Source organism: Convolutriloba macropyga, chromosome 3 (genome assembly GCF_964194025.1).
Source record: "Convolutriloba macropyga chromosome 3, txConMacr16.3, whole genome shotgun sequence".
Lineage (NCBI taxonomy): Eukaryota > Metazoa > Xenacoelomorpha > Acoela > Convolutidae > Convolutriloba > Convolutriloba macropyga.
The window spans coordinates 5,684,921-5,709,270 of NC_134470.1; the positions used below are offsets into that span (position 1 = coordinate 5,684,921).

General features: G+C 37.2%; 2 protein-coding genes across 5 annotated transcripts; both read left to right on the forward strand.

Moving 5' to 3' along the window:
• The first annotated feature begins 5,724 nt into the window (after positions 1 to 5,724).
• LOC142336801 (androgen-induced gene 1 protein-like) lies at positions 5,725 to 10,589 on the forward strand. Of its 2 annotated transcripts, XR_012758910.1 has the most exons (3): positions 5,725 to 5,879; positions 6,152 to 6,280; positions 9,990 to 10,589. XR_012758910.1 is itself a non-coding variant. In XM_075385726.1 (2 exons), the coding sequence occupies exons 1-2, from the start codon at positions 5,960 to 5,962 to the stop codon at positions 10,356 to 10,358; spliced, it is 690 nt and encodes a 229-aa protein (XP_075241841.1). In that variant the 5' UTR covers positions 5,903 to 5,959; the 3' UTR covers positions 10,359 to 10,589. The 2 variants fall into 2 exon arrangements, 1 of the variants encoding a protein (XP_075241841.1); XM_075385726.1 differs by lacking the exon at positions 5,725 to 5,879 and having other exon boundaries at positions 5,903 to 6,280.
• Positions 10,590 to 13,948: 3,359 nt separating this feature from the next.
• Positions 13,949 to 22,823, forward strand: LOC142335893 (tubulin beta chain). Of its 3 annotated transcripts, XR_012758881.1 has the most exons (6): positions 14,032 to 14,149; positions 20,077 to 20,226; positions 20,553 to 20,772; positions 20,998 to 21,924; positions 22,195 to 22,420; positions 22,636 to 22,823. XR_012758881.1 is itself a non-coding variant. In XM_075384245.1 (5 exons), exons 2-5 carry the CDS (start codon positions 20,170 to 20,172, stop codon positions 22,326 to 22,328), a joined length of 1,338 nt encoding a protein of 445 aa, XP_075240360.1. In that variant the 5' UTR covers positions 13,949 to 14,062; positions 20,077 to 20,169; the 3' UTR covers positions 22,329 to 22,499. The 3 variants fall into 3 exon arrangements, 2 of the variants coding, with proteins under 2 accessions (XP_075240360.1, XP_075240359.1); XM_075384245.1 differs by lacking the exon at positions 22,636 to 22,823 and having other exon boundaries at positions 13,949 to 14,062; positions 22,195 to 22,499; XM_075384244.1 differs by lacking the exon at positions 22,636 to 22,823 and having other exon boundaries at positions 22,195 to 22,499.
• Positions 22,824 to 24,350: the final 1,527 nt, after the last annotated feature.

Genomic DNA, 24,350 nt, shown 5'->3' on the forward strand with positions numbered 1-24,350 from the left:
AGCAATAGGTGATAACATGGTTGTAAGTTTTGAGTGACAGCTTTGTTACACACTGTTCATAGAGTGCCAACTGGTACTCTGTCTAAATCACAAAAAGCGTGAAAAGCCAATCGCAGTCTGCCTTAAACACATTGAAAGAAAGTTGCAAATTCAAGTTTTGTGCTTGCTCTTTTATTAACGATTCGTATCTGACACGACATGGCGCAGTCAGTAATGGCAAGATCTCCCCTTGGAGTTAACTTCTTCTGGGAGAAAGGACATCAACCAGATCTAGACTGGGACAAATAGATATCAACAGTCAAAATAACAATAATGGTAAAGGAAAATATACAAACAGAAAAGTTGTTACAACCTAAACCAGGAATCGAAGACCTGGACTACCCGGCACAACCACATTATGAACCACCGCAACCAGACGAAACCACTGCCGAGAAAAGGCAACGCGAACAGCGAAACCAAAAAAGGAGAACCGATTGGCAAATTGATTGCAAAGTGATAGAAGAAAAAGGACCAATGGTGGACAATATCCCATGGGATGACGCAGATAATAAAGCGAAGAGCTTAATCTACTTATCATTAGGAGCACAGGCTACAAACATATTTCATCAAAGATTTCCACACACAGACTTACAAAAATGCACCACAGACGCACTCGTTGAACAATTAAAATTAAAAAGAGCATACATCAACTAATAAGGTTACACCTGATAAACTAATGATAACATTCGGAGATAAAACAACAACGATCAATAACACAAGAAAACAAGTAGCACGAAAAACACTCGCACGTATAGCGACCGAACCTCGAGGCACACTTAAACCATTATGGAATATAATACCAGATGGTACAATCACAAATTACTAACCAACAACAATAACACTAGACACACACAACCGCAAAGACACGGTAATCAGAAAAAATTACCTAGCTATAGTAAATGAAACAAAACCTAGACTAATACATTTTGTAGCATGTAAGACCGTACGAGAATACAAAAGAAATCCAGAAAAAATAAAAGCGTTTCTGTTAACAGAAAAGAAGAACAACCAGAAGACGCAAAGCAAGGAGAAACAACAAAAGCACAACCCCGTAACAACAATCCATACGGATCAACCTGTCCCAAGCACATCACAATGGAACTACGGTGATACGGACCAACCCGGTCCAAGTGGATCGCAAAGGAATCAACCAAACAAAAATAGAAAAAACAACCAAGACGAAAAGGAACTGCACCAACCAAGCACACCTACAAACCCAACAAAGATTTCGAGGTACGCTCAAAGGAAGCGGCCCTGGCGCAATCAAGACTTGAAAAGGCAAAACAACGCCAAAAGCAAAAAGCCAACTCGCCTCTCATCCAATTGAATATGAAAAAATTACAAAAGGACAAATCGGTTGAAATAATCAACTTGGCTTTGGACTCTTCTCAAGGGAGCCCACGACAAATTTTCACCTCTGACAACCCTAACGCTTTTATGAACGACAATCCAAAATGTAGAGACAACAGCCCAACAAAAAGAGACGCGAAAATTGACAAAATAATTAAAAGAATAACAAACTCACCAAAGAAGACGACAACAGAACCGGAAATGGACCAAATCAACACAATCATTCCAGCATCAACTTCAACACCAGTTGGCACTAACAAATACACACTACAACGAGATACGGACCTGAAAACAACAAAACCAACAGGCATAGACAACATCATCGAACAAATTCCAACACCACCAAACGATAAGACACAACCACACCCACAAGCAATCAAGGACTTACCAGATCCACCAGAAGAACGTCAAGACACCAACACTGACAGAGACAACATACACACGGAGGAACAGGACGACGACTACTCAAGAACGAGTTCTATATCGTCATTAAATACGGCGGATATGGAAGCCCTCAACAAGATTTTTGATTAAAAACAAAAATCAAAAGACGAGGGGAAGTGTGGTGGCGGATCCACCCGGAGAACATGTAACAAAGTATCCTACGTACTAATATAAACTCGGATAAACTATATTACCTATATTTATATTCCTGATGGAATGAACTCATACTCTTTGTGGTTACTTTAGTTAGATTACTATCACCAAAAGGTGATAACATGGTTGTAAGTTTTGAGTGACAGCTTTGTTACACACTGTTCATAGAGTGCCAACTGGTACTCTGTCTAAATCACGAAAAGCGTGAAAAGCCAATCGCAGTCTGCCTTAAACACATTGAAAGAAAGTTGCAAATTCAAGTTTTGTGCTTGCTCTTTTATTAACGATTCGTATCTGACACGACAATAATAATAATAATAATAATAATAATAATAATAATAATAATAATAATAATAATAAAATTAAAAATAGTAATAATATGTGCATTGATTCTGAATCAAGATTAGGAAAAAAATAAATGGATTTATGACAACAGCCTCCCTTCCTTTACTATGGTTCCTATTGACGCTTCCACTGCATAGTGCCGGCGCATAGAGCGCGCGCCACGTAAGTTTAATTTGGAGCTACGCAGGAGCGCGGAAAATATTTTTGTCCTTATGTACGTGATCACGTCCGGTTATCTTCGGATCTATTCCTTCGCACCCCCCGTGTTTTTATCAACCACAGTTACAAATTATGCGTCGCTATATACCACGTTACTAAGTGAAACTAATTCACGTCCGCCTGAGGGTCATAAAACAAATATTCCCACTTTACATTGAAATCAATTAAATATTTCAAAACGTTACCGAAACGGTAGAGAGACACTAATAACTTAAATTGAAAGATCTACACTTAAATTACTACTCAAACTAGTAGTCACAAATACTTAATTTAAAAAAATAATGGTAGCTGCTACTATCATAGAGACGATTTGACGCTTCCCTGGCAGTTATCTCAGTCAAAATAAGGATGTTATTTTTTGAAGAAAAACATAGTACTGAGGATAATATGAGCTTGGGTGAAAAAAAACTCTAAACAAAAATGGCCAACCTGTCAAAAAAAATGGTTCGGAATGAGAAAATCTTCGAGTGCGAAAAAAGGGAACACTGGGATCACATATAATGTCAAATGAAATGTAAGGAGCAATACTAAAAAATATGGGATCTTGTTTGGACATGCTTTGAGCGTGAAAACTCATCAACTCATAACCAAACTAGACACTGAAAATCAATTGAAACTTTTTTAGATGACATAAGTTGCACAGTCGAAGACAGCCACAATCAGTTGCTTCAATTAGGAAATAATTTGGAAAAAATTCGGAAAACATTGGAGTTGAAACTGGAAAAAATGATTGAAAACCATGAATTAGACTTTACGGATATGGCCGTCTACGTTGATGGACAATAAAAACTTTCTTGTAAATGGTACCAGAAGCCGACAGACACTAGAACAATTCTATTATTCTATTGCTGCGCCCCCTCCAGCACAAAAACATATTGTAGATGGTACTCATCAGATGTTTTTTTGGATCTACAAGTATCCGGAACATTGGTTGTCACGTATTTTTAATCAGACTATCTGAAATTTGTAGTGTGATCCTGAAACCACCGCAAAAACAGCAGTGGAATGCTAGTCAAACGATGAGTTTAAGCAGAAAAACACTCACTCACTTTAATTACAGTATAGAGGCCAATTAAGCATTAGATTTAAGAAACGATGCAGAAGATAACATTTCCTACAGTGATCAACACAACACGGAAACTAAAAACCTGTTTATCGCCATTGAAGTCTAGTTTTGACCAGCATCTAAAACCGCACGCGGTATATGAAATAACGTGTAGTGGATGCTGTATAATTTTACCTAGGTCGGGCATACCTGCGGAACTATAACCAAGAGTATGGCAGATTATCAAAGAGAACTCGACTCACTGGTAAGTCAAAATGTAAGGCTATGCTGGGGCACAACCCGCGCTTTTGTTTGAATCATAATAGATCAGTAAATCAGTGCAAGGTGCCAAAAAAACTCCGTTACTCACAAAGCGTTACATACCGAAAACTAAAAGCAGATCCCTACTTCTGCCATTTCAAACATATATTTACATAGGTAAAGCACACTGGAAACAAAGTGACATAACAGCAAAACAAAAAATATGGCGATCAAGCCGCAATCAATATGTATTTACCAATTAATTCCTTATTTTGCCTCTCAAAAATTTTCGAGAAAACTATTCTCAACAATCTTTATGAGCACGTTAAAGAAAATCTTCGCAATTCCCAGCTTGGTTTTCGGCCTCCACGTTCAGCGAAAATTCAAATGATATGCTTTCTAGACCAACTTACAAAGAAATTGTTTCAAATTCACATGATGAGCTTTTCGTTTTCTACCTGGATTTCAGTAAAGCGTTTGATACAGTACCCCAACACAACGTTAACTGTCAGAACCAGGGATTGGGAGAAAAAAGCGCTCTGATTGATAGCCAACTACAAAAATGATGTGTTCGCATTGGAACCTCAACATCAAGCCTTCGTGACTACAGAAGCGGCGTACCGCAAAGTTCAATCCTGGGGCCACTACTTTTTCTCGTCTACATAAATGACCTACCACAAGAAATCGAATACAGTCAAACCTACGATTATGTAGACGATTGCAAATTGCTCTCTATAAACAAACATGAACTTCAATTTGATTTTCAAAACTAAATGCAATAACGACAAAATGCGCCTTCATGAAAACGAATGCAAAACCCTTTGTTTCAAAACCAAAAAAATTGAAACTGTTAACGTCTCGCCTCATCAAAGCATCTCGGAAAACAAGTCTGTGATTAATTCACTTGGCATCAAAACGACAGCACACGAGCCGCGAATCCTCTAAAGGCTCTTTGGTATCTCAGAAGAAATCTTCACCACACAACTCTCCCTCAAGTAAATTAAGTGCATAGGAGAATTACAATGTATCAATCATATATGCCTGTCAAGTGTGGTATCCGTCCAAATGCGATCTAGTACGCGTCCAAAGAATCCAAAAAAAGTACGACGAAATGGATAATAGGTTCTTCTCTCACGTACAAGGAACGTTTAATCAAACTGAAAATTCTACCTCTATGTCTTTATTCAAACTTCATAGCTTATTACTTTTATGTGATCTCATAATTAATAAAAAAAAAACATTTTCATAGAAAAATATATACATTCCAAAAACAATAATCGGACAAGACAAGGTGCAAATGTGAAATCAAACTTCAGAAAAAAAACCATTATTCAAAAGCGACGAAAATATCTGGTCGAGAACTGCCTATCTCTATAACATTGTCAACAAGCACACAGACCTTACACACAACAGGAGAACACTATCACTTTTTCGTCAGTTTCTTTGAAACTGATTATTAGCGTTATTTATGTAAACGGTTCATAAAATGTCCATGTTGCTTTGTTTCATAGATTATGTTTGTAATACCTGAAAGATAGTAATTCAAGTCTCGTAGTAGTCTTGTAATTATCTTTTCGGCTGATGGATGATCTTTGTTTATGACTGCTGTCAGAATTCATTTGTGCATAAAGTTGTTGAATTAATGTCCCCAGTTGACCGACTACACCTTTTGGTTAGGGGCTTTCTTTTAATTTATCCTTTTTATATAAACGATAGAGTCCAATAGCAACGTTCAACTGGAGAATGAGACAAAGGGCCTTCATAAAAAACAAAATGCAGTGTCCCAGTTGGATGTTTTCGCTCAGAATTACTTATGAATTTACCACCCAGCCCAAAATGATGTTGATGTTATTGAGAAATGCATCTGCTTATACAGTAGACCTGTGCTTTTGTAGATTGAAATGGCAGCTGATGACAAAATGCGTTCTAGAATTTAACCAATGAGACGGAATCAGCAACTCATGAAATTGCAGTTATGTAATAGTTCGCATAGCGGATGCGAGTTCACAGTGGATAAAATTAGGTAAATAGTTCATAAATTATAATAATAAATCAAGAAACGGTGTTATCAACGAAGTTAAACTGAGCGAAAGGTTTAAGAGAATGACAGCTTCCAAATTGTCCATGATTGTTAGAGCCAATTTGCTATCGGTCATTCTGCTTATGTATCTAAATGCACTGTATTTTACATTTTTTGTCCTTCCTCAAGAAAGGCGTAAGAAGCCATGGTATTATTTTTTAACGATGTGGAATTTCGCTTTTCATACCGTTTATACAATTATTGCTTTGGTTCAGGCATACGTGGAGCTGAGCACTGGAAAGACATCACAGTTGAAGATTTGGCTAGAGAAGATAATTGGACATATTATCACACCACTATCTGCCTTTGTTGTGGCTGTATTCTGGACAATATATCTGTATGATGTAAGAAACTTTTTCTGTTTCGACCGCCCAAGTCCGTTTATTACCCCCAGTTGAAATTATTTACGTTTTATTATGATTTGCAGTGTCGCACCATACTATGCAAAGAATAAAATGTTTTATACCCACTAAGCTTGTGAGTGTGCGTAGATCCAAAACAAAATAAGTCCTCCCATTATTATGCTGTTTCAAACATGTAGATTACCAAATGTTTATGTATAATGATGTAAAAAATCTTGTAAAAAATGGGAGACGGTCTCCTGTTTTTCACCCCTATTCTTTTAACTCCTATATCATTTAACCCTCTGATTTTAAAAATAAAACTTAATTAACAGATGCCCCTCCACAACACTGGGTGAATATTGGCTGCTCCGGGGCGCCAAATCTTCACTTCGATTTTAGTATTCTTATAATTGAGAATAATTAGGTCCCAATCAATTCAAATTAGTCTGTCTCATTAATGGAGATTAAATGTGGGGTGAAATGACTGCGGGGTGAATGAAACATTTTCGCAGCGCAGTCAATTCATTCCGTTTTTAATCTGTTTATTAAGGGCTCATAATTGTCACTTAAATTAAGCTAAAGACTTAGTTGTTAAAAGCAAAATTATAACCATCAGCGCATTATTTATCTCAACTGGTCCGTAATAGGGCAATTAAAGACAATTGAAAAGTGGAGCGGACTCTAAAATATTTCTTGTTTTATTGCATCTTGATTTCTCAAAAACAATCAATTGTTGGCAGAAGGACGTGAGTTTTATGTTCAAAGAGTAAATAAGTATACCACTACTTAGAATTACTCGAAATATCAAAGTAAGGTCGCGTTGTGGCATTCACACAAGATGGCCACCTTATTTGCGTAAATGATGAAACCATAATGCTTTTTTTGGAAATCCAGGAAGCTGAAAATGATCAAAGATCTAAGTAGCAATTCAACAACCGCAGCAGTTGTAGCCTCTGCAATACTCCCAGTGACATATGTTCTCTAAGCACAGTTTGCGTTGTCTTGGAAACCCAACCTAATACAAACATCTCAGCGTTTAAGAAAGAGTTGAAAACATGCGTGAAACGGTGGACCCCCATTTCGACATACCCAATATTTTTTGACATACCCAAAATTTGTTAGTTTGACAGCTGAAGAGATAACCATGAGCGTATCTTGATTTTCTGTGATGCACATTTGATATCAGTTCTCAAGGTTAGAAGTTTTGGCTCGAGGACGGAACTTTTAAGTTATTGCCAAAAGTTTATATCGAATTTACTCCCTTCTTGTATGTATTTTCGCTATTACTCCTGCCTTTTTTGTATGCTCTCCTTTAATTTACTCGATGGGATACGAATATTTTTAATGATTTGTTAGTTTGACAGCTGAAAAGATGACCTTTAGCGTATCTTTATTTTTCGTGATGCATACATGAAATCAGTGCTCAAGGTTATAAATTTTGACTCGAGGACCTATGTTACACCCTTCATGTATATATTCTCACTATTACTCCTGCCCGTTTGTATGCTATCCTTCCTATTACTTGAGGTGTTACGAATTCGATTAGTTGATGCTATACGATTACTTGATGGTTTAGGACCAATTGCACCAGAATTTCATCCCGATAAGGTTTTGCTTGATTTTGAACTTGCATCCGTAATGACTATCAAAAATACCATCCAGAATCAATGGCATCAGGCTGCTATTTCCACCCATCCCAAAATTTTATATGGAAAATCGGAGAGTTAGGAACGAAGAGGTTTGTATCAGAAAGTTTTAATGTGGACTTGGTTCTTAATGTAATTCCAGCTCTCGCGTTCGAATAACCAGATGAAAGAGATCTCTTCGACGTTTTTATGGAAGAATTAACTAAAGTTTCAAACCAGCAGTACCTCGATTGCGTTATCAATAAAATTGACGAGCGTTGTTTATATTTTTAATCGAATTATATCCTCTTTTGAATCTTCTTTCTATATTCCCTTAATAATGTGATCAATGAGGAAGCCAATGAAGGAGTTGCCAGGACAATTGTCAGTCCCAGGTTTACACCATAGAATATAAGCTTTGTTCAACGGATCTGACCCCGAATTTGAAGTCTGACTTCCAGAGGAAGGTTTCAGAACTTCATGGAGGTTTAAATGGACAAAAATGACTTTCATTTCGTCAGGGTCATTTCGTGTTTGATTGTTTGAATTGATTTGTTTCTGTATTCAGTTAATTTCACTTGGTGTCACCGTCCTCACGGAGTTACGTCGAAGCCTTATATCGTGACTCATTAGGGAATTTGATCGTCGGTGTTTAACCCACGATGGGAGCCCTAATTCGGAACAATTTTGCCACACTTAGATATAAAAATTGCATAGCTTCTTCCAAGAATATAAATCTGAATCGCATTTAGTTTTGTTGAACGTTTGGTTAAATTTTGTTTTGATTACCTCATTTACGCCTGTTCCAAAAGTAGGTTTTAAATTTGAGCTGAATTCCATTTGGAAAGTTCCAGTTTTTCCTTCTAGACTAAGACAGCGTTTGAACTTTTTCGAATCAGATCAAAGTGCTGCTTGAAAAAAGTCAGGCTTGTCAAGTTTTCTTTTTTGATCAAAGCCATTAAACTAAAAAAAGGCTGTCTCGTCATTATTCCTCTATTTCGAACAAACGCAAGCTGTTCAATGTCGCACTTTTGATGCTCCGCAGTTTTGATTTTTAAGTCTTATGAACTTCAGCTTTGCAAATTGTTCATTTGGACGACGAAATAGATAAATGAATTGACGGTGTCAAGCCGATTTGGTGTTATATAATTTGCGGGATTAAATGATTGGATGGTGATTATACACGGTGTTAAATTACAGGGGACACTAAATCGGCGTGAGAAGTAGAACCGTGGCAGACGTATCAAAATATAATATCTTTGCTGACCAATCGGAATTGAGAAAATGTTAATCCCTGATTGGCTGATTGTTCCATAATGCACTCAACAATTTTTCAATGTTTTTAAATAGAATCTGAATGAAATTATAAATATGCTCACAAAATGCCAAAGAAGAAAACATGTTTGGGGGGGGAGGGGGAGGGGGAGGGGGGAGACTTAATCTCACGTTCGGTTGCGAGATAGATAGATTGATATCAAATGCCACGCACAAAGTTAGCGACCTCGATTTCTCGACCAATGAGATTTGTTGAAAATTCTATATTTGATACGTCTATTTCTTGAGACGTCATTTATAATATGGCTTGTATGTATTTTTCAAACTTGGAAGTTATCACGAATCTGCATGACCAAATGTAATCGGTGAAAAACTGCAGTATGTTTGCATCTGATTTTTATCTTAGAGCAGAAAAAGAAACGTCTTTTTTTAAATCGTACCCTCAGTTTCAACTTAACCACACCCGATAACTTCAACTTGAACAAGTGTCTTAGACATATTAAATTATACTAACAGATATACAAATAAAAAAATCAGAAAACAAATCTCCATATTTTTGAGGAATTTAAAAGAGACCCTTGCATGCAGATGTCGGATTGTTCATCTTGGAAACATGTAAGGTTTAAAAACTAACTTTTCTTGGGTTCCAATTTGAATAAAATTTTTTCAGTAATGAAATTGCTATTATTTTGTTTTGCACAATTTACTCATTTGTTTTTGCACAGCAATAATGGATTGGATTCAGTGTTCTTTTTTTTAAAAAAAAAATGAAGAGTTGAATCCCATTAAAATGTTGTAAATTTGTTTAGCAACAACTTATGATCCGTAAAGGAGAGGAGGACATGAATCCTCCGTGGCTCAATTATACTATCCATGGATACATCATGTTCTTGCCTGGCATTGAGTTCTTTTTCCTACCTCGTCCTCAATTCTCAATCAAAAGGGCCACTATCATCATGTCCATATTTGGTATGCTATACTTGGCATTCCTGGAGTATAAACTGAACGTGCACGATGAAGTAGCGTATCCATTCTACAAACTGCTTAGTGCGCAAACGAGAGTTCTAGTGAATTTGTTCTTTCTCACTGTAGTGAGCCCGCTATGTTGTCTGCTGAGTTACAATTTCAGAAGAACTGTTCACGTGCTGAAAGAGGATGGAAAGGAAAAGTTCCTTTAAAACTTGGTGCTAATAGATTCATTATAAATGTATTAATTGAAATATCGGATCTTTTCCGTTTGTGCCCCCCCCCCCCCAAGCTTGGTGGGTGCATAATATTAGCAACCCCCAGACGCGCACGTACAATATTTTTACACAATGATTTACTATGCAATGACATGCTCTTTAATTGGGGGGAGCACAAACGGAAAAGATCCGAAATAGTGATCAGCGAAGAATTATTTTTACTCGCGCTCTTTTCAATTCTTAGATAAGTAGCTGAAGTATTAAGGACTGTGTGTTTGATATAAGTTGTATTGTTGTCGCCTAGAATTGACGTGCACGCAAACTTCTCAGTTCTAGCGGGATTTCAAAAACGATAAGAGAAAACTCATGGCGTATTATTTGAAATTCTCGTAACTTCTTTGGAAATAAAGGAGAGTTTTGTCAGCGATTGTTTCAAGATTAGGTTATTTTTACATAGCTTCAAAGCTGTAGTCTTACATTGTTTAATTGCTCTTGAACAAAATTTGAAGCAATTATTGTAAATTATCGGCTTCTTAATGCAAAATTTTTGCTTGACCGTTTTGTTCTAAAGCATTCTTTCGATTTCACTTCTTGAGTGACTTTTTCTCGCTTGACTTGAGTTATGCGCGCATGCAGACATTAAGTCTGTTGCTTAAATAGAAATGATTATGAGCCATGTCCTCGACTCTCATCCGAGAGGCCACGGGTTCGAACCCCTCCACAGGCCGAAGTTGTTGCACCGTAACAGTTTCTCTAGCCTATATCCCTTCTGAATTGTTTGCTTCGCCAATCGTTCGAGAGCAATTCCTGCGAGCAATTGTAGCTGAAGCAAACCAAACATTGGGTCTATTTAAGCACTCTCCAAGCTTAGGAAATAAAGGTTTTTAACGTTAACACGTATTTTTGCGCTTGATCGGAAATGAAAAGTTCAAATCTGCTCGGAAAAACTCTTATCGAGATTTCGTGGTTCTTCAGGCAAATGAATTGATGATTTTGAGCGTTTTTAATTGGTATCACGTGAAGCGTGTAGCCATCATATTCGTCCTGTTGATCCCTTTTGTGCGACTTTTCGTACTAGCGACTTTTCGTCTGATCGAAGATTTTCATGACCTGTCGTCTTGATAAACTTGTAAAACGCAATGGCAGTAAATTGCCGAGCATTTCTTTAAAAGCCTTGCTAGTCTCAATTATGTGATTCGCCAAAACAACTGACTGCTCAGGAGGCATAAATTTGGTATAAAGGTCAATTTTCTTGGGTTTGGAGCAAGAAGTTATTTTGCGTTGATACAAGTTTTTACTTTATCGCGGCTGAGCGGAGCTGTTGTGTGAAGATATTTAATTGGTTTTTAATTTTGGTCCTCGCAAAGCAATGTTTCCTATTCAAGGGAGGCCACCTATTGAAAGTTATAGCTTTTTCGTTCAGATAAGAACACTATTATGCTTTTAACTATGATGCTAGATAAAATATTTGATGTCGGGGAAAAACTGTATTGCTAATTGCTCTCAGAGGAAGTTTGTTCTAATTATTTTAGTCCAATTTGCCTAATATGCGATTTTGTTTTTGCTTATTTGTTTTCGTTCAAAGAAGCAGGAAAAACTAGTAAAGCCTGCGGTATTAAGTCATTATGAAGTGTTCTGAGATCTTTACTAGTTTTTTGTTTTCGTTTACCGAATCTACGGAGTAGGCAAAATACCATTGTATGAAGAGCAATTGTAAGAGGGTTGCGCCCTCGTTTTGCTCCCTTTACCTAATCATACTAACTTCTCAAGCCTATAGTTGGTTGAGTGTACAGTTGGTCCGTCCTATGTCTCGGTTCCTTCCATATTCGTTTTTTTTTTTGCTGAAAAAATGTTTTGAATAAGGAGCTGTGCGTACCGTTATATTTGTAAGGAAAAAGTTTGAGTTGGGGTACTTCATAAAGGGTATATAAAGCAAAAATCAAAAGAACTGCTGTGTAAAAAACATTTAGAAAAACTCAGTTTCTCTTTTTCCTCATTTTAACTCTAAGTAAGTGCCATGAAAAATGCTAAAAGGCGACCACAAGTAGTTTTTGTTAAAAATTTTCTTTTCACTCAAATCAGAAAATAAGTTTTCAGTTGTAAACAAAAAAAGATCAAAGATTTAGTTGTTTTAATTGTTGAATGCTCTGAAACAAATTGTGTCGAATTTTTCCGTCCCCATCGCGTTTGAATAACTTTTTTGTTTGATAGTTGTTCATCTAAGGGATTTGAATTTTGTCAAGAAAAACTGTATAAAAGCCCAGTATAGGGCCCCGTTGCCGTTCTGTTAGAATTTGTGTCGAAGTGAACGGTTCACCGAGACTCGAGAAAGCATGAAGTCATGGTATAATTGACAATTTTAGTAGGTTTGCATCGCAAAACACAGCGGCTAGCCTTGCTAAGAGTATACTGGCTAAAAACGGCCGCTTACCAGTTGTTTGAGAGCAAGTCATCAGACGCTGGTTAGTTAGTTGTGCAAAATTGATTTGCCAAGCTATGATAGCCTTGAGCGTTGAGTTGGTGTAAAATTTAAGAATCTATCAGCCATTGCCGATATTTTCAAATTTTCTTTTTGAATGTATACCAATAGTTTTTTTTTTGCTCTAAGAGCATTTTTTAAATTTTCATATTGAAAAAATTGAGCTGTGAACGCTTTGACGGTAAATTGCCGAAATGCGTGAACTTTTAGGCGAGTTTCACTGCCTCCCTTTTGTTTCCAAAAGACGAGATATCATCTTGTCTTACAGATTGCTGTTTTTGCAAACCTGCAAAGTTTTATCAAAGATTGATCAATTAGAAATTTTAAGGAACCGAGTAATTCAAATTAATATCTACTTTGATGAGCTGGAGCCCCCTTTAAAAATAGATTTAGCTAATCTTTGGAAAGCTCAACTTAGAAAACTGTGCTCCTTGAAGGTTCCGAGCTTCAGAAAAAATATTCTCAAATATTTAACAGCTAGCTATTTTTAAATTCAAGTCTTCATTACATGGCTGTTTTTTTCTTCAACTCTACGTGGGAACTCTTTGCAGACTACCCCAAGGTCTTTTTGAGGTTTCCATCCCCATGGAATAATCTTCCCAGGTTGATTGATTTTCCTTGAATTTGGAAAATGTGTTAGACGCATTTACATGTACTGTTCATTTTGTATTTCAGATGTGTCTTGGCTAGCAACAGAAAAAGAAAAAAAATCTTACAAAGTTGCTTATCAGAAGCTAAATGGAATGCCTATTGTATGCGTAGGGATAGGGAAAAATTTGCCCCTGTTTTTTTGTTTCCCTTTTTGTGATTAAATTCGTCTGTATTTTGGGCTTCGCAGGGAATTGTGTGTTATATGTACAAATACCCTGTAACATTAGTAAAATTGAACTGAAAAGAATTTCCAGCGCAACTGTGTGATACATTCACCTTCGTAAAATTTTATGGCCCCGCGAACGCGGTATTTTACCCAGGATATTGTAATTTATACATTCACGATATGTATAAATATAGCTGTCGTTATATTCCATAGATGTTGCGCAATTCGCTCGAGTGTTGCGTAATACTTTTGCTGGAATAACCAACCTGGTTACGTAATTTTGTATTACGTTTTCTGATTTGTCGGGCTATTTTGGTCTTTGGGTATTTCACATTCTGTTCATGATTCCGGTCGGTTCCATTTTGGGAATAATTCAAATTTGAAAACCCACGCGCTGGATTGGTAAGTTGTTTATCCCATTTGACTCAAACTTCGCTATCAGCTCTTTTAAGATTTTGGTAACTAAAAGAACAGCTTGCTGGAATATCTGTAAGTACCCATTGAAATTTATACTAACTTTGCACTATAGAACTCAACGCTCAAGAACTTCTGGCTGGTTATTTTTATTTAAGCAACACGGTTCGAAGGTTCGTTCCTTTGGAATTTTCCTCATTTTGTGGACAGTAACTCGTCTTAATCGTCAATTATATTTCGTTCTGCTTTCTTGGCATTGTAAAAAAATTTAAAAACTGTGCAAAGTGGACTGGTTTGTCTCGTTTTCATTTTATACCCGAATATATTTGTATAAAATACAAGAAATGTGTTGTGTTCGTCCCTTTTTGACTCAAAACACTATCCACATATTTTTTCTACGAAACATTGTTTGACGAGGCTTTAAATTTAAGGAAAATTTTTGGGAAAAATGTTTTTTTTTTGCTTGGTCAATTAAAATGTTTTGAACGAAGTGTTCATGAAAAGGCAAAAATAAGAACCTTTTTGAGACCTTCAACGGCCTCATTTTTCTTCAATAAATGAAGAATTTTAAAAAGTCTCAAGGTTTAATTCAGTTTTCCAAGCGAATGATATTGACCACCCAAAATTGACTTTACCAAAAAAAGCCACGGTAATATAATATTCCTAGACCTCAAATAAATTTATTGTTGGAACAATCAGTTCGTGTTATGGTTCTGCGCAAAACTTTCTTGGTCATTGAATTTTAATGCCTTGAAGTAAGAGTTGAAATAACAAAATTCTGAGCTTTTAAGAACTAGTTACATAGCTAAGATATATTGATCTAATTACGGCTTAGAATAATTCGTCTAGTCTGTTTCTAAAGGCTTAAGAATTTGTCGAAAAATCCTATTAGTTCAAGCACAGATAATCGATGAAATTAGCAATATTTTGTGACCCAAATTCACCTTTTATTCAGTCCAAGGTCACGCACAGAACCAAAAAATGATCCATGATATGGAGTTTGGGAACTATACGCGAGACTGATTAATTGCTCTCAAACGAAGTTTGTAGCAATTATATTAATCCTGTCGGTCTTTTTTAATGCGATTTTTTTTTATTTTTCGCTTGACCGATTTTTTGTCTGATGGTTTTGACTTTTCGTCCTCAAAAACGGGATAAACAGGTAGCGCCCAGCGGGCATTAAGTGCTCTTAGAGCCTTTCAGCTCTGTTTCAGCTCAAACTGTTTACTCATACTTATGGTGTGAAGGGCGGTTCTTTGACGTTGAAGACACCCCCATTGTTGACCCCCCCCACCGCGCTCTCCCCCCACTGTTGCCCATCCCCTCCCTCCCCATCAACCCCCGGTGCACCCCCGGTGGATACTGACGAAAAACGGATCGCTAAAAACACGCAATTTTATACTGATTTTCAATTTTTTTTCAAGCTTTTTGAAAATTTTTGTCATTTTTTTAGTTCTTTCAGCCCTAGGTGTCAAGGAACCTCCTGCAGGGTTTTATAATAGGTTACTGCACAGTTTTTAGTGGTAGTGGAATGGTTTAAACGTTTTGAAATAACGAATTTTAGCATTTTTTTAAATAAAACGAGCAAATTTTTTCAATTTTTTTGACATTCATTTTTCATTTTTCACGTCTTTCCAGACGCAGGGGCCAGAAAACGTCCCTAAAGGTTTGATAATAAGTTACTGAAAAAATTTTTTTTGCCATGGAATAGCTTTCAATTTTTTAATATGAGAAATCTTAGCAATTTTTTTGATAGAACTTGCATTTTTTTTCAAGTGTTTTGAAAATTTTTGTCGGTTTTTAAGTTTCTTAGCCTCAAGAGCCGAGGAAACTTCTTTAGGGTTTAACAATAGGTTTCTGTATAGTTTCCTAATTTAATGGAATGTTTTTCAAGATTTCAACACCACGAATTTTTTCAAGTTGTGAAATTTTTTGTCAATTTTGAGCTTTCTCCATCTTCAAGAGCAACATAACCTCCTTCAAGGTTTGGTTATAGGGTACTGAATAGCTTTTGGATGCAATGGAATGCTTCAATGGAGTTCAAGGTTTTAATATTAGCAATTTTAAAACTATATGCAATTTTTTCAAGGTTATTTAATCTTTTTGAAGTTATTATTTTTTCCGACAGCAGGGTCCTAGGGACCTCCTCCAAGGTTTGATGATCAGTTTTCGAATAGTTTCTAAAGTTAATGGAATGGTTATCATTATTTCAATGACTCCAACTTCAGAATTTTTTTAATAATTTTATTTTTTCAAACTTCGGAAAATTATTATCAAGTTCCAATTTTATGAATCTTTATGAGCCAGTGAAATTTTTTAAAGCTTAGGGATACTTGATAGTCTCTTGAGACATAGAGATGGTTTTGAAGATTTTTCTATCTTGAAATTTAGCAACATTTTGTTAAAATTTGCGATTGTCAAATTTTTGAATACTTTGTCTTTCTGAATTTATCATTACTGGCCAACGAAGCTTTTCAAGTCTTGCAGATGGGTTACATGACATAACTCCAGAGACGAAAATTAGTTTTGAACATCTTCACTGCGAAATCTGGAAGCTTTTCTTTTAAATTTTGCAGTATTTTGCAAGTTTTTAAAATATCAGTTTTTTATTTATTTACTAACAAGGCTAGAAAATCAAAATTTGCAGCGTCGAATCAAGCTAGAGTTAGCCTCACTAAACCGGGGCTAGCTACTGACGAAGTCAACCGCTCACCGGTCGTTTGAGAGCAGTTCGCCCGACGTTAGTCGGTTATGTTTTTTGGTTTATCTCATTGGTCCTCTTATTGGATTATTGACCATCTTATTGGTTTATCTCTGTTAACCAATAGGAGGAAGTAGATCGAGGAACTGAATATATTGATTTTGAAATTCGTGTCTGCAATTTTTGCGTCCATTCTGAATCAGCTCACAAATTTTAAATTTCGGCATAGAATTTTGGACTGTTTCGCCCGTAATTTTTGAAGACTATCAGTTCTGAGGGCTGTAATTAAATGTTTCTTTGTTATAAAATAGTAATTATTGCTATGCCGTTCTTCATCGACTTTTCGAATTTTTCAAGGTGGATTTCTGTCCGTAATCAATGACTAAATTTATCAACTGACTTTTGTTTTGCAGGTCTAGAATTTATCTGAGTTTTTCTTAGGAAAAATTCTGCATAAGTTGTTTTGAGTTCAGATAGTTGACTCAGTTTCTTTCGGACAGAACACTGAAAAACATTCAATCATTCGATTTTTATTTAAAACAGGATAGTTGAACTTTTTTCAGGTTATTCATATTCCAAAATCTTATAGGCTTCGTCTAACATTCAACTTTTAGGTTAGGTTCGATTTTTTTGTTAAAAAATTTTTACTAAGTGTGCAAATAGCTCAAGCTGCATAGAAGTTACAAAATTATGGCGTGAGGGGCAGTTTAGTCCTCCTCACCACCTTTTCTTGTCCCATCCCCACCTTATCCCACCCTCTAAAAAAGCTGTAAGCTCTACCACCTGGGAATCCCCCCTCCCCCTCATTTAAGCACCACACCCTATTGCGCCCCATTTTCTGGTCCTGTTTGCCATTTGTAATCGCCACCGCCGTGCCTCAGCAGCGACCAGTGAGCCTTGATTTAAAACTATTACAACCGAACATCAGATCAATGTTATCAGATAATTATGGCAAAACTTTTATAGCCTTAACTACCAAAACTATAATCTTGTCAGGCCAACTGCCGGGTTTCAATTGGACTATTTAACGAAAAGATAAAAGGTAATTAATTGGGTAGTATGTCCTCGGGTATTTTGGCGTTTTTGTTCCTCAGTGTTGAGTAAAATGTGAAGATGGTTGCCACAATATTTTGATTTTCCTGTTGTTAGGCGCTGATGTCGCATTTCCGAAATTGGAACAATTTTTGGACTGAATCAAAATCTTGTTTAGGTAATTGTTAGTTCATCCCGCAACATAGTGGTTCATCCCAGCATCAGTAGTTCTGAATATCTTATCAATTAAAATGGTATCAACGTACAAACACTTCCTCTTCGTTAAAGATCCTAACATTTTGTAGAGAAAATATTTAATTTTTGGCTGACTTGATGCATATCGAACTTTGATCTTACTTTTTTATTTAAAGATATTATTTTTTTCATGGTCCGTTTTAAGAACTGTTTTCGAGTTTCCTGGTGATTTAATGACCGATTAATTTTCTTCCATTGTTTTTGCACCTGCTTTTAAATAAAAACAGGCAATTGTGAGCATTTTGTTTTTGTTTTGGATTGCTTTTTTTGCTCGGTTTTGTTTATGATGTTTCCAACAAATATTGATCTCTAATTCTTTTTGGACAAGTAATCTCCCGTGGTTATAAATTCCACCATATGCCAAATTGGCGCTTTAGTAGTGGACATTTTAAATCCGCTTCGCGTCGTGCTTGTTTGTTTTGGCTGCGTTTGTTTGTTACCAAATATTGCTGAAGTAGTGTTTATATTGGTAAGTCTTAGTAGTCATAGAAACGTTTAGTTTCAGTTATAAATTCCTCGTGGTATGAGTTGGCGCGGTTTTAGTATTAGCGGATTAAAGTTGGTTAGTATGCGCACTTCAAACTGAAAGTTGCAACAACTGTGTTAGAAAACTGGTAAAAAAACAGATTCTGACTCATTGTTTGAGAAATATTGTGCAACATTCTTCTATTCCTTCACAAACTAATTCAATTCCCAATGAATTTTTATTTTTATGGTCACAACTTTGCCGTAATTTTGCGATTTTTTTTTTCACGCCTTATGTTGAAAAAATTGCAAAAAATTCTGATTTAAATTTCGTCATGCTGCAATAATTGCCGAAATATAAATTAAAATTTTGCGGTTATACTGAAATTAAAGTTAAAATTGTTATACTAATGTCATTTCGAACTAATTTCTAAATTTACTAAGGCTGTTTAATATTCATTTTCTATGATGGCAAATTATAGTTCATTTGTTTACTGATTAGAATTTGTAGGCTATTAGCATTGACTAAAGCATGTACTTGTTTTCTTGTGAAGGGAAAATGTTCACATCACTGTTGTTGTGCGCTGATCAGTTATGAGTTTGAATAAATAGTCGGGGGGGGGGGGGGTTGATGCCGGGAAATATTCAATAGGTATTTTAATATATGACTCTTGGTTTCTTAATCTTGTGTAGACAAATTTATAAGACCCAGCATGTATTGTATTAAATGATGTTCTAGTAATATGGAAATCAGGTCATTTTATAAGGCAACAGGCAACAAAAGTAGATCACCTTTGTGAATAAATAAGTTTCTAGGCGCTAAGTAGTTAATGCAACTCAATTTATGTAACTATAGCTCCCTCAAATAATCCTTCTCCCCTGGAATTTCAGTACTGTTATTCAAGTTAATAATACTGTGCTACAATTACTGAACTCAACAGGCAAACAGCGAAAAGTTTATTATATTCTCCGTATCCTTATTTATAGCTTTTGCTAATTTGGTTGTGAATAAAAAAATTTTGTTTTCAAAGGCGTTTAGTAATTTGGCGATTTGCTGTGCTCCGTTTGGCCTGTTTCGTGATTTCCAAGGGAAAAATTTTTGAAGACGTTTAAAAACCCCTTTTTTTAAATAATCATCTTAGCTACTTATTGTTCCTCGCATTTGCTTCTTCAGAGGTATACTTGTTAACGAATTAACTTGTTAACCAAGGTGTGGTTTGAATATGAACATTTTAAATCGCCGGGTTGTGCAGGGGGGGGGGGGTGGGGGTGGGAATGATTTTACTGTTAACTGCGATTTATAGTGTCTAGACAGCCTCTGGCTGATTTTTGACGTTTGTGCACGTCACATCTTTACTGCTACACACACAGTCATATTTCAATTCTGTTTGATTGCACGCAGACGTCAACAGAAATTGATGGTTCCGATTTGTTTCGACGTTTGTGTTCGGCGACCTGCCAGTTATGATTAATTTCTTGAATCAGCATTTGAAATAGTTTATCGCTGTGATTGTGTAAAATTGTTATTTGTGTGAATTTTGAATTTCAGATTAAGTTGCAACCTGCTACTCAACTCGAGCCTCGACCTCTGTTTGTGTATTTATTTATTGAAGAGTAAGAAAAGGTCATCAAAATATTCAAAATGAGGGAAATTGTTCACTTGCAAGCCGGACAGTGCGGAAACCAGATCGGAGCTAAGGTGAGTTTGCAATTTGTAATAAAGCATCGGTTCAAGTGGTGAAGATTCGTGAAATTGAAAGAAACACTAATATTATTAGCGTGAATCACTCACTTAGCAGTTAAGCTTAGTTTTTTTTTTACTAGGGTTTTACTAAGTTATTGGATCGGCTTTTGATAACATGGGTGGGGGGGGGGGGGGTGGGGGGGTTGTTGGTTAGGGTGAAATGTGTAAATGCAGGAACGTAATTGTAGACAATGCAAAGGGGAAAAAGGACATGGACAAAAGACAAATTCTTGCGGCTATTAATTAATGTTGGGTTGGATTGGAAAGATTGTTTGTTCTAGTTCTGGGAAGTGATTTCTGATGAGCACGGAATCGACCCCACCGGAACCTACCATGGTGACTCAGACCTCCAGCTGGAGAGAATCAATGTGTACTATAATGAGGCCACTGGTGGCAAGTATGTACCCAGAGCAGTCCTGGTAGACTTAGAACCCGGAACTATGGACTCAGTGAGGTCAGGACCCTTTGGACAGATCTTCCGACCTGACAACTTCGTATTCGGTTAGTACCTACAAAGTTTTCTCTAATTCCTTGTGAAGAAGGTCGGTTTTGTGAAGTTGACCGACCTTCAGAAGCTTGACCTAGCTCATCAAAGTTGTATTAAGCTCAAATCAAAGTTGTAAAAACGCCTCCCAAGAAGGAAGATAAGCCTTTAATTAAAATGCACAAAAGGAAGCCGAGGGACTTGATAAGTAGTGCCCAACTTTTCCAGGTTTTGAATTTTAGGTCAATCCGGCGCTGGAAACAACTGGGCTAAAGGTCATTACACCGAGGGAGCCGAACTGGTCGATTCAGTTTTGGACGTCGTTCGCAAGGAAGCCGAGGGATGTGATTGTCTTCAAGGGTTCCAGCTGACTCATTCTTTGGGTGGTGGTACTGGATCTGGAATGGGAACCCTGCTCATTTCCAAGATCCGTGAAGAGTATCCGGACAGAATCATGAACACCTTTTCAGTTGTGCCATCGCCGAAAGTATCCGATACTGTCGTGGAGCCGTACAATGCAACTTTGTCCGTACATCAACTGGTCGAGAATACCGACGAAACCTATTGTATTGACAACGAGGCTCTGTATGACATCTGTTTCCGAACCTTGAAGCTTACAACGCCTACATACGGTGATCTGAACCACCTAGTGTCTGCCACGATGTCAGGAGTGACAACATGTCTGCGATTCCCTGGTCAACTGAATGCCGATTTGAGGAAATTGGCTGTGAACATGGTTCCATTCCCTCGTCTCCATTTCTTCATGCCAGGATTCGCACCTTTGACGTCGCGAGGATCTCAGCAGTACAGAGCCCTGACGGTTCCTGAGCTCACCCAGCAGATGTTTGACGCTAAGAACATGATGGCTGCTTGTGATCCTAGACACGGCCGATACCTGACTGTTGCTGCCATGTTCCGAGGACGCATGTCAATGAAGGAAGTTGACGAACAGATGCTGAATGTGCAGAACAAGAACAGCAGCTACTTCGTGGAATGGATCCCGAACAACGTGAAGACTGCAGTTTGTGACATTCCTCCTCGAGGTCTGAAGATGTCAGCCACCTTCATTGGAAACAGCACAGCCATCCAGGAGCTGTTTAAGCGAGTGAGCGAGCAGTTCACAGCTATGTTCCGACGAAAGGCTTTCTTGCATTGGTACACCGGAGAAGGTATGCAAAATTTTGATCTCAGCAATTTTGCAGATTCTTAAGCAAACCAGTGGAAAAACATGAACCAGGAAATACACTGAACCATGAATAGCCTAACATAGGGGAAAATGGACCAGCTGCTTGAAAATAAAGCGTTCATATGCTTCTAACTTCGAAGTGAAATTGTATTGGTCGGAGATATTTTGGAGCAGCAAAAGCTAGGAATAAACTATGATAGTATCAGGAATTGCTCTCATTCTGAAAGTAAAATATTGTAACTTGAATTTGTAGGAATGGACGAGATGGAGTTCACTGAGGCTGAGAGCAACATGAACGACCTGGTGTCCGAGTACCAACAGTACCAGGATGCCACTGCCGAGGAGGAGGGCGAATTCGAGGAGGAAGAGGAGGGCGAGGAAGCCTAATCAGTGCAATCGTGTGAATAGAAGAGAACAGTTCTTAGTGCAATGAAATGAATGAAATCTGCATCCTAATTTGTACTTGCTATCTATACATCTATAGTCTGTCCCATAAAGTTGAAATAAGCGAACGTTCGAAAACGTCAAAAACATGCAAGTGAGCATCAAATTGGTCATTTGAATGGCAACGTTTTTTCCATTAAGCTTCTATTCTTTAATTTTTTCTACATGTTTTAAATTTGAACTTTGACCTTTGAACTCCAACCTGTGGCTTTTGAAACGTTCGCTTATTTCAACTTTATGGGACACGCTATAATTGAATCAGTCACAATATGAACAACCAAGAAAGTGTTAATGCCGTGCATGTAATAGAGCAAGCGATTGATTGATCGATAAACTGTAACTAAGAGTCTTGAAGAGTATCTACTACTGTTTTAGTGTCTGCTGGAAGTGTCACAGATAGTATTTGCAATACTAAGTGGAATTCAAGTATCAGTGCAATTCGTCTTTTAACAAACGCTGTAAAGTTCATTCGTGAGGAAGTTTAATAATAGGCTAATGACTGCTGTAAATAATACATGCTAATCACTGCTTGCAGTGGTTTTGCGATTGGTTTTAGATCTGGAGGCTTGAAGCATACCGGTTCATTGATTTCAGTTGGATCGCTCTTCCGGATGCACCTTTATCCAGTGCACATTATACTTCCCGATCTGAGTTTTCAGTGTTCAGCTGCTCTAAACAAGTTTTTACGTTATTTGAAACCATGGCACTGAAACCATGGTACTGACTATACACTCGATAGTGCTTAATATTGGCCACGCCCCCCTCAGATCCACCTTAGTCAAGTGTGATGCACTAAAAACTTGGTAAAAATATCAGTTCTAACACTCAGATCCACTTGGTGAAAAAAAATTTCGAAGTTCTAACACTCAGATCCAACTGAAGGAAAAATTTCTAATACAAGGGGGGGGGAGGGGGGGGGGGGGGTGGGGGTAGGGTAACTAAGATTGCTGCGCTATGCATTCTGAACTAGCGCCTGTATGTAACTGACTCGCTACCAGATTGTTTTTAACTCGATGGTGTGCATTTTGTCTAGTTCGAACATTCAAACTAACATTCAAACAATAGTTGAGACTTAACGAACTACTGCGATTTGGAATTGTTCGAACTGATTTTATCAGTGCGTTCTGTTGGTCTTGCAGTTTTTAAGAGGGGTACGTAGTTTAACTGATCACAATTGGAAACCAGTTAAAAGGAAGATGTCATTATTATCTAGTGTTTAGTTCTGGGGATGTTTCATTGCGTTGAGAGCTCAATAAACTTGTTCTCGTCCCTTCTGCTGTAGCTTAAAGTACTTAGTTTCTCCAGAAGGTTCTAATGACAACAAATTCAAATGAACACAGTCGACTACCACTGACAAATAGATCTCAAACGACTGCTTTCGAGGGGTCAGTTGTAGCCTGCTTCTTGTCCTTAGATTTAACGTTTAAAACTAATTTCGACGTATGTTTCGTGGTCTAAGACTAGCAAACGGCCTGCAACCTCTTTTGATGTAAGCAATTAAGATCATTACCATGCAAAGAGGTTGCACGCCATTGGCGATAGTCTTAGAGCATGAAAAAAATTAGTTTTAGACGTTAAATCTAAGGACAAGAAGCAGGCTACAACTGACCCCTCAAGTCGTTTGAGACCTATTTGTCGGTGGTAATAGGCTGTGTCCATTTGAATTTGTTGCCATTGGAGAAATTAAGTACTTTTATTCAAGCGACAGCAGAAGGGACGAGCTAATGTATTTCAAAAATTTCCGGTGCTTGATTATTGTCGGAGAACGGAAGTGTTATCAGAAGAATGCCAGCAATCTAATCTGGCAGAGGCGTCTTTCATAATGCGACCACTCCTCCGCCTGATACGCACAAAAATATTACCAGAAATTGACCTGGAGCTGTTTTTTCATGTAAAGGTCTTACAATCAAAGCGTTAGCGAGTAAGCAGCCAATATCTTTAAGCTTACGAGGGTTCTTAAATGCA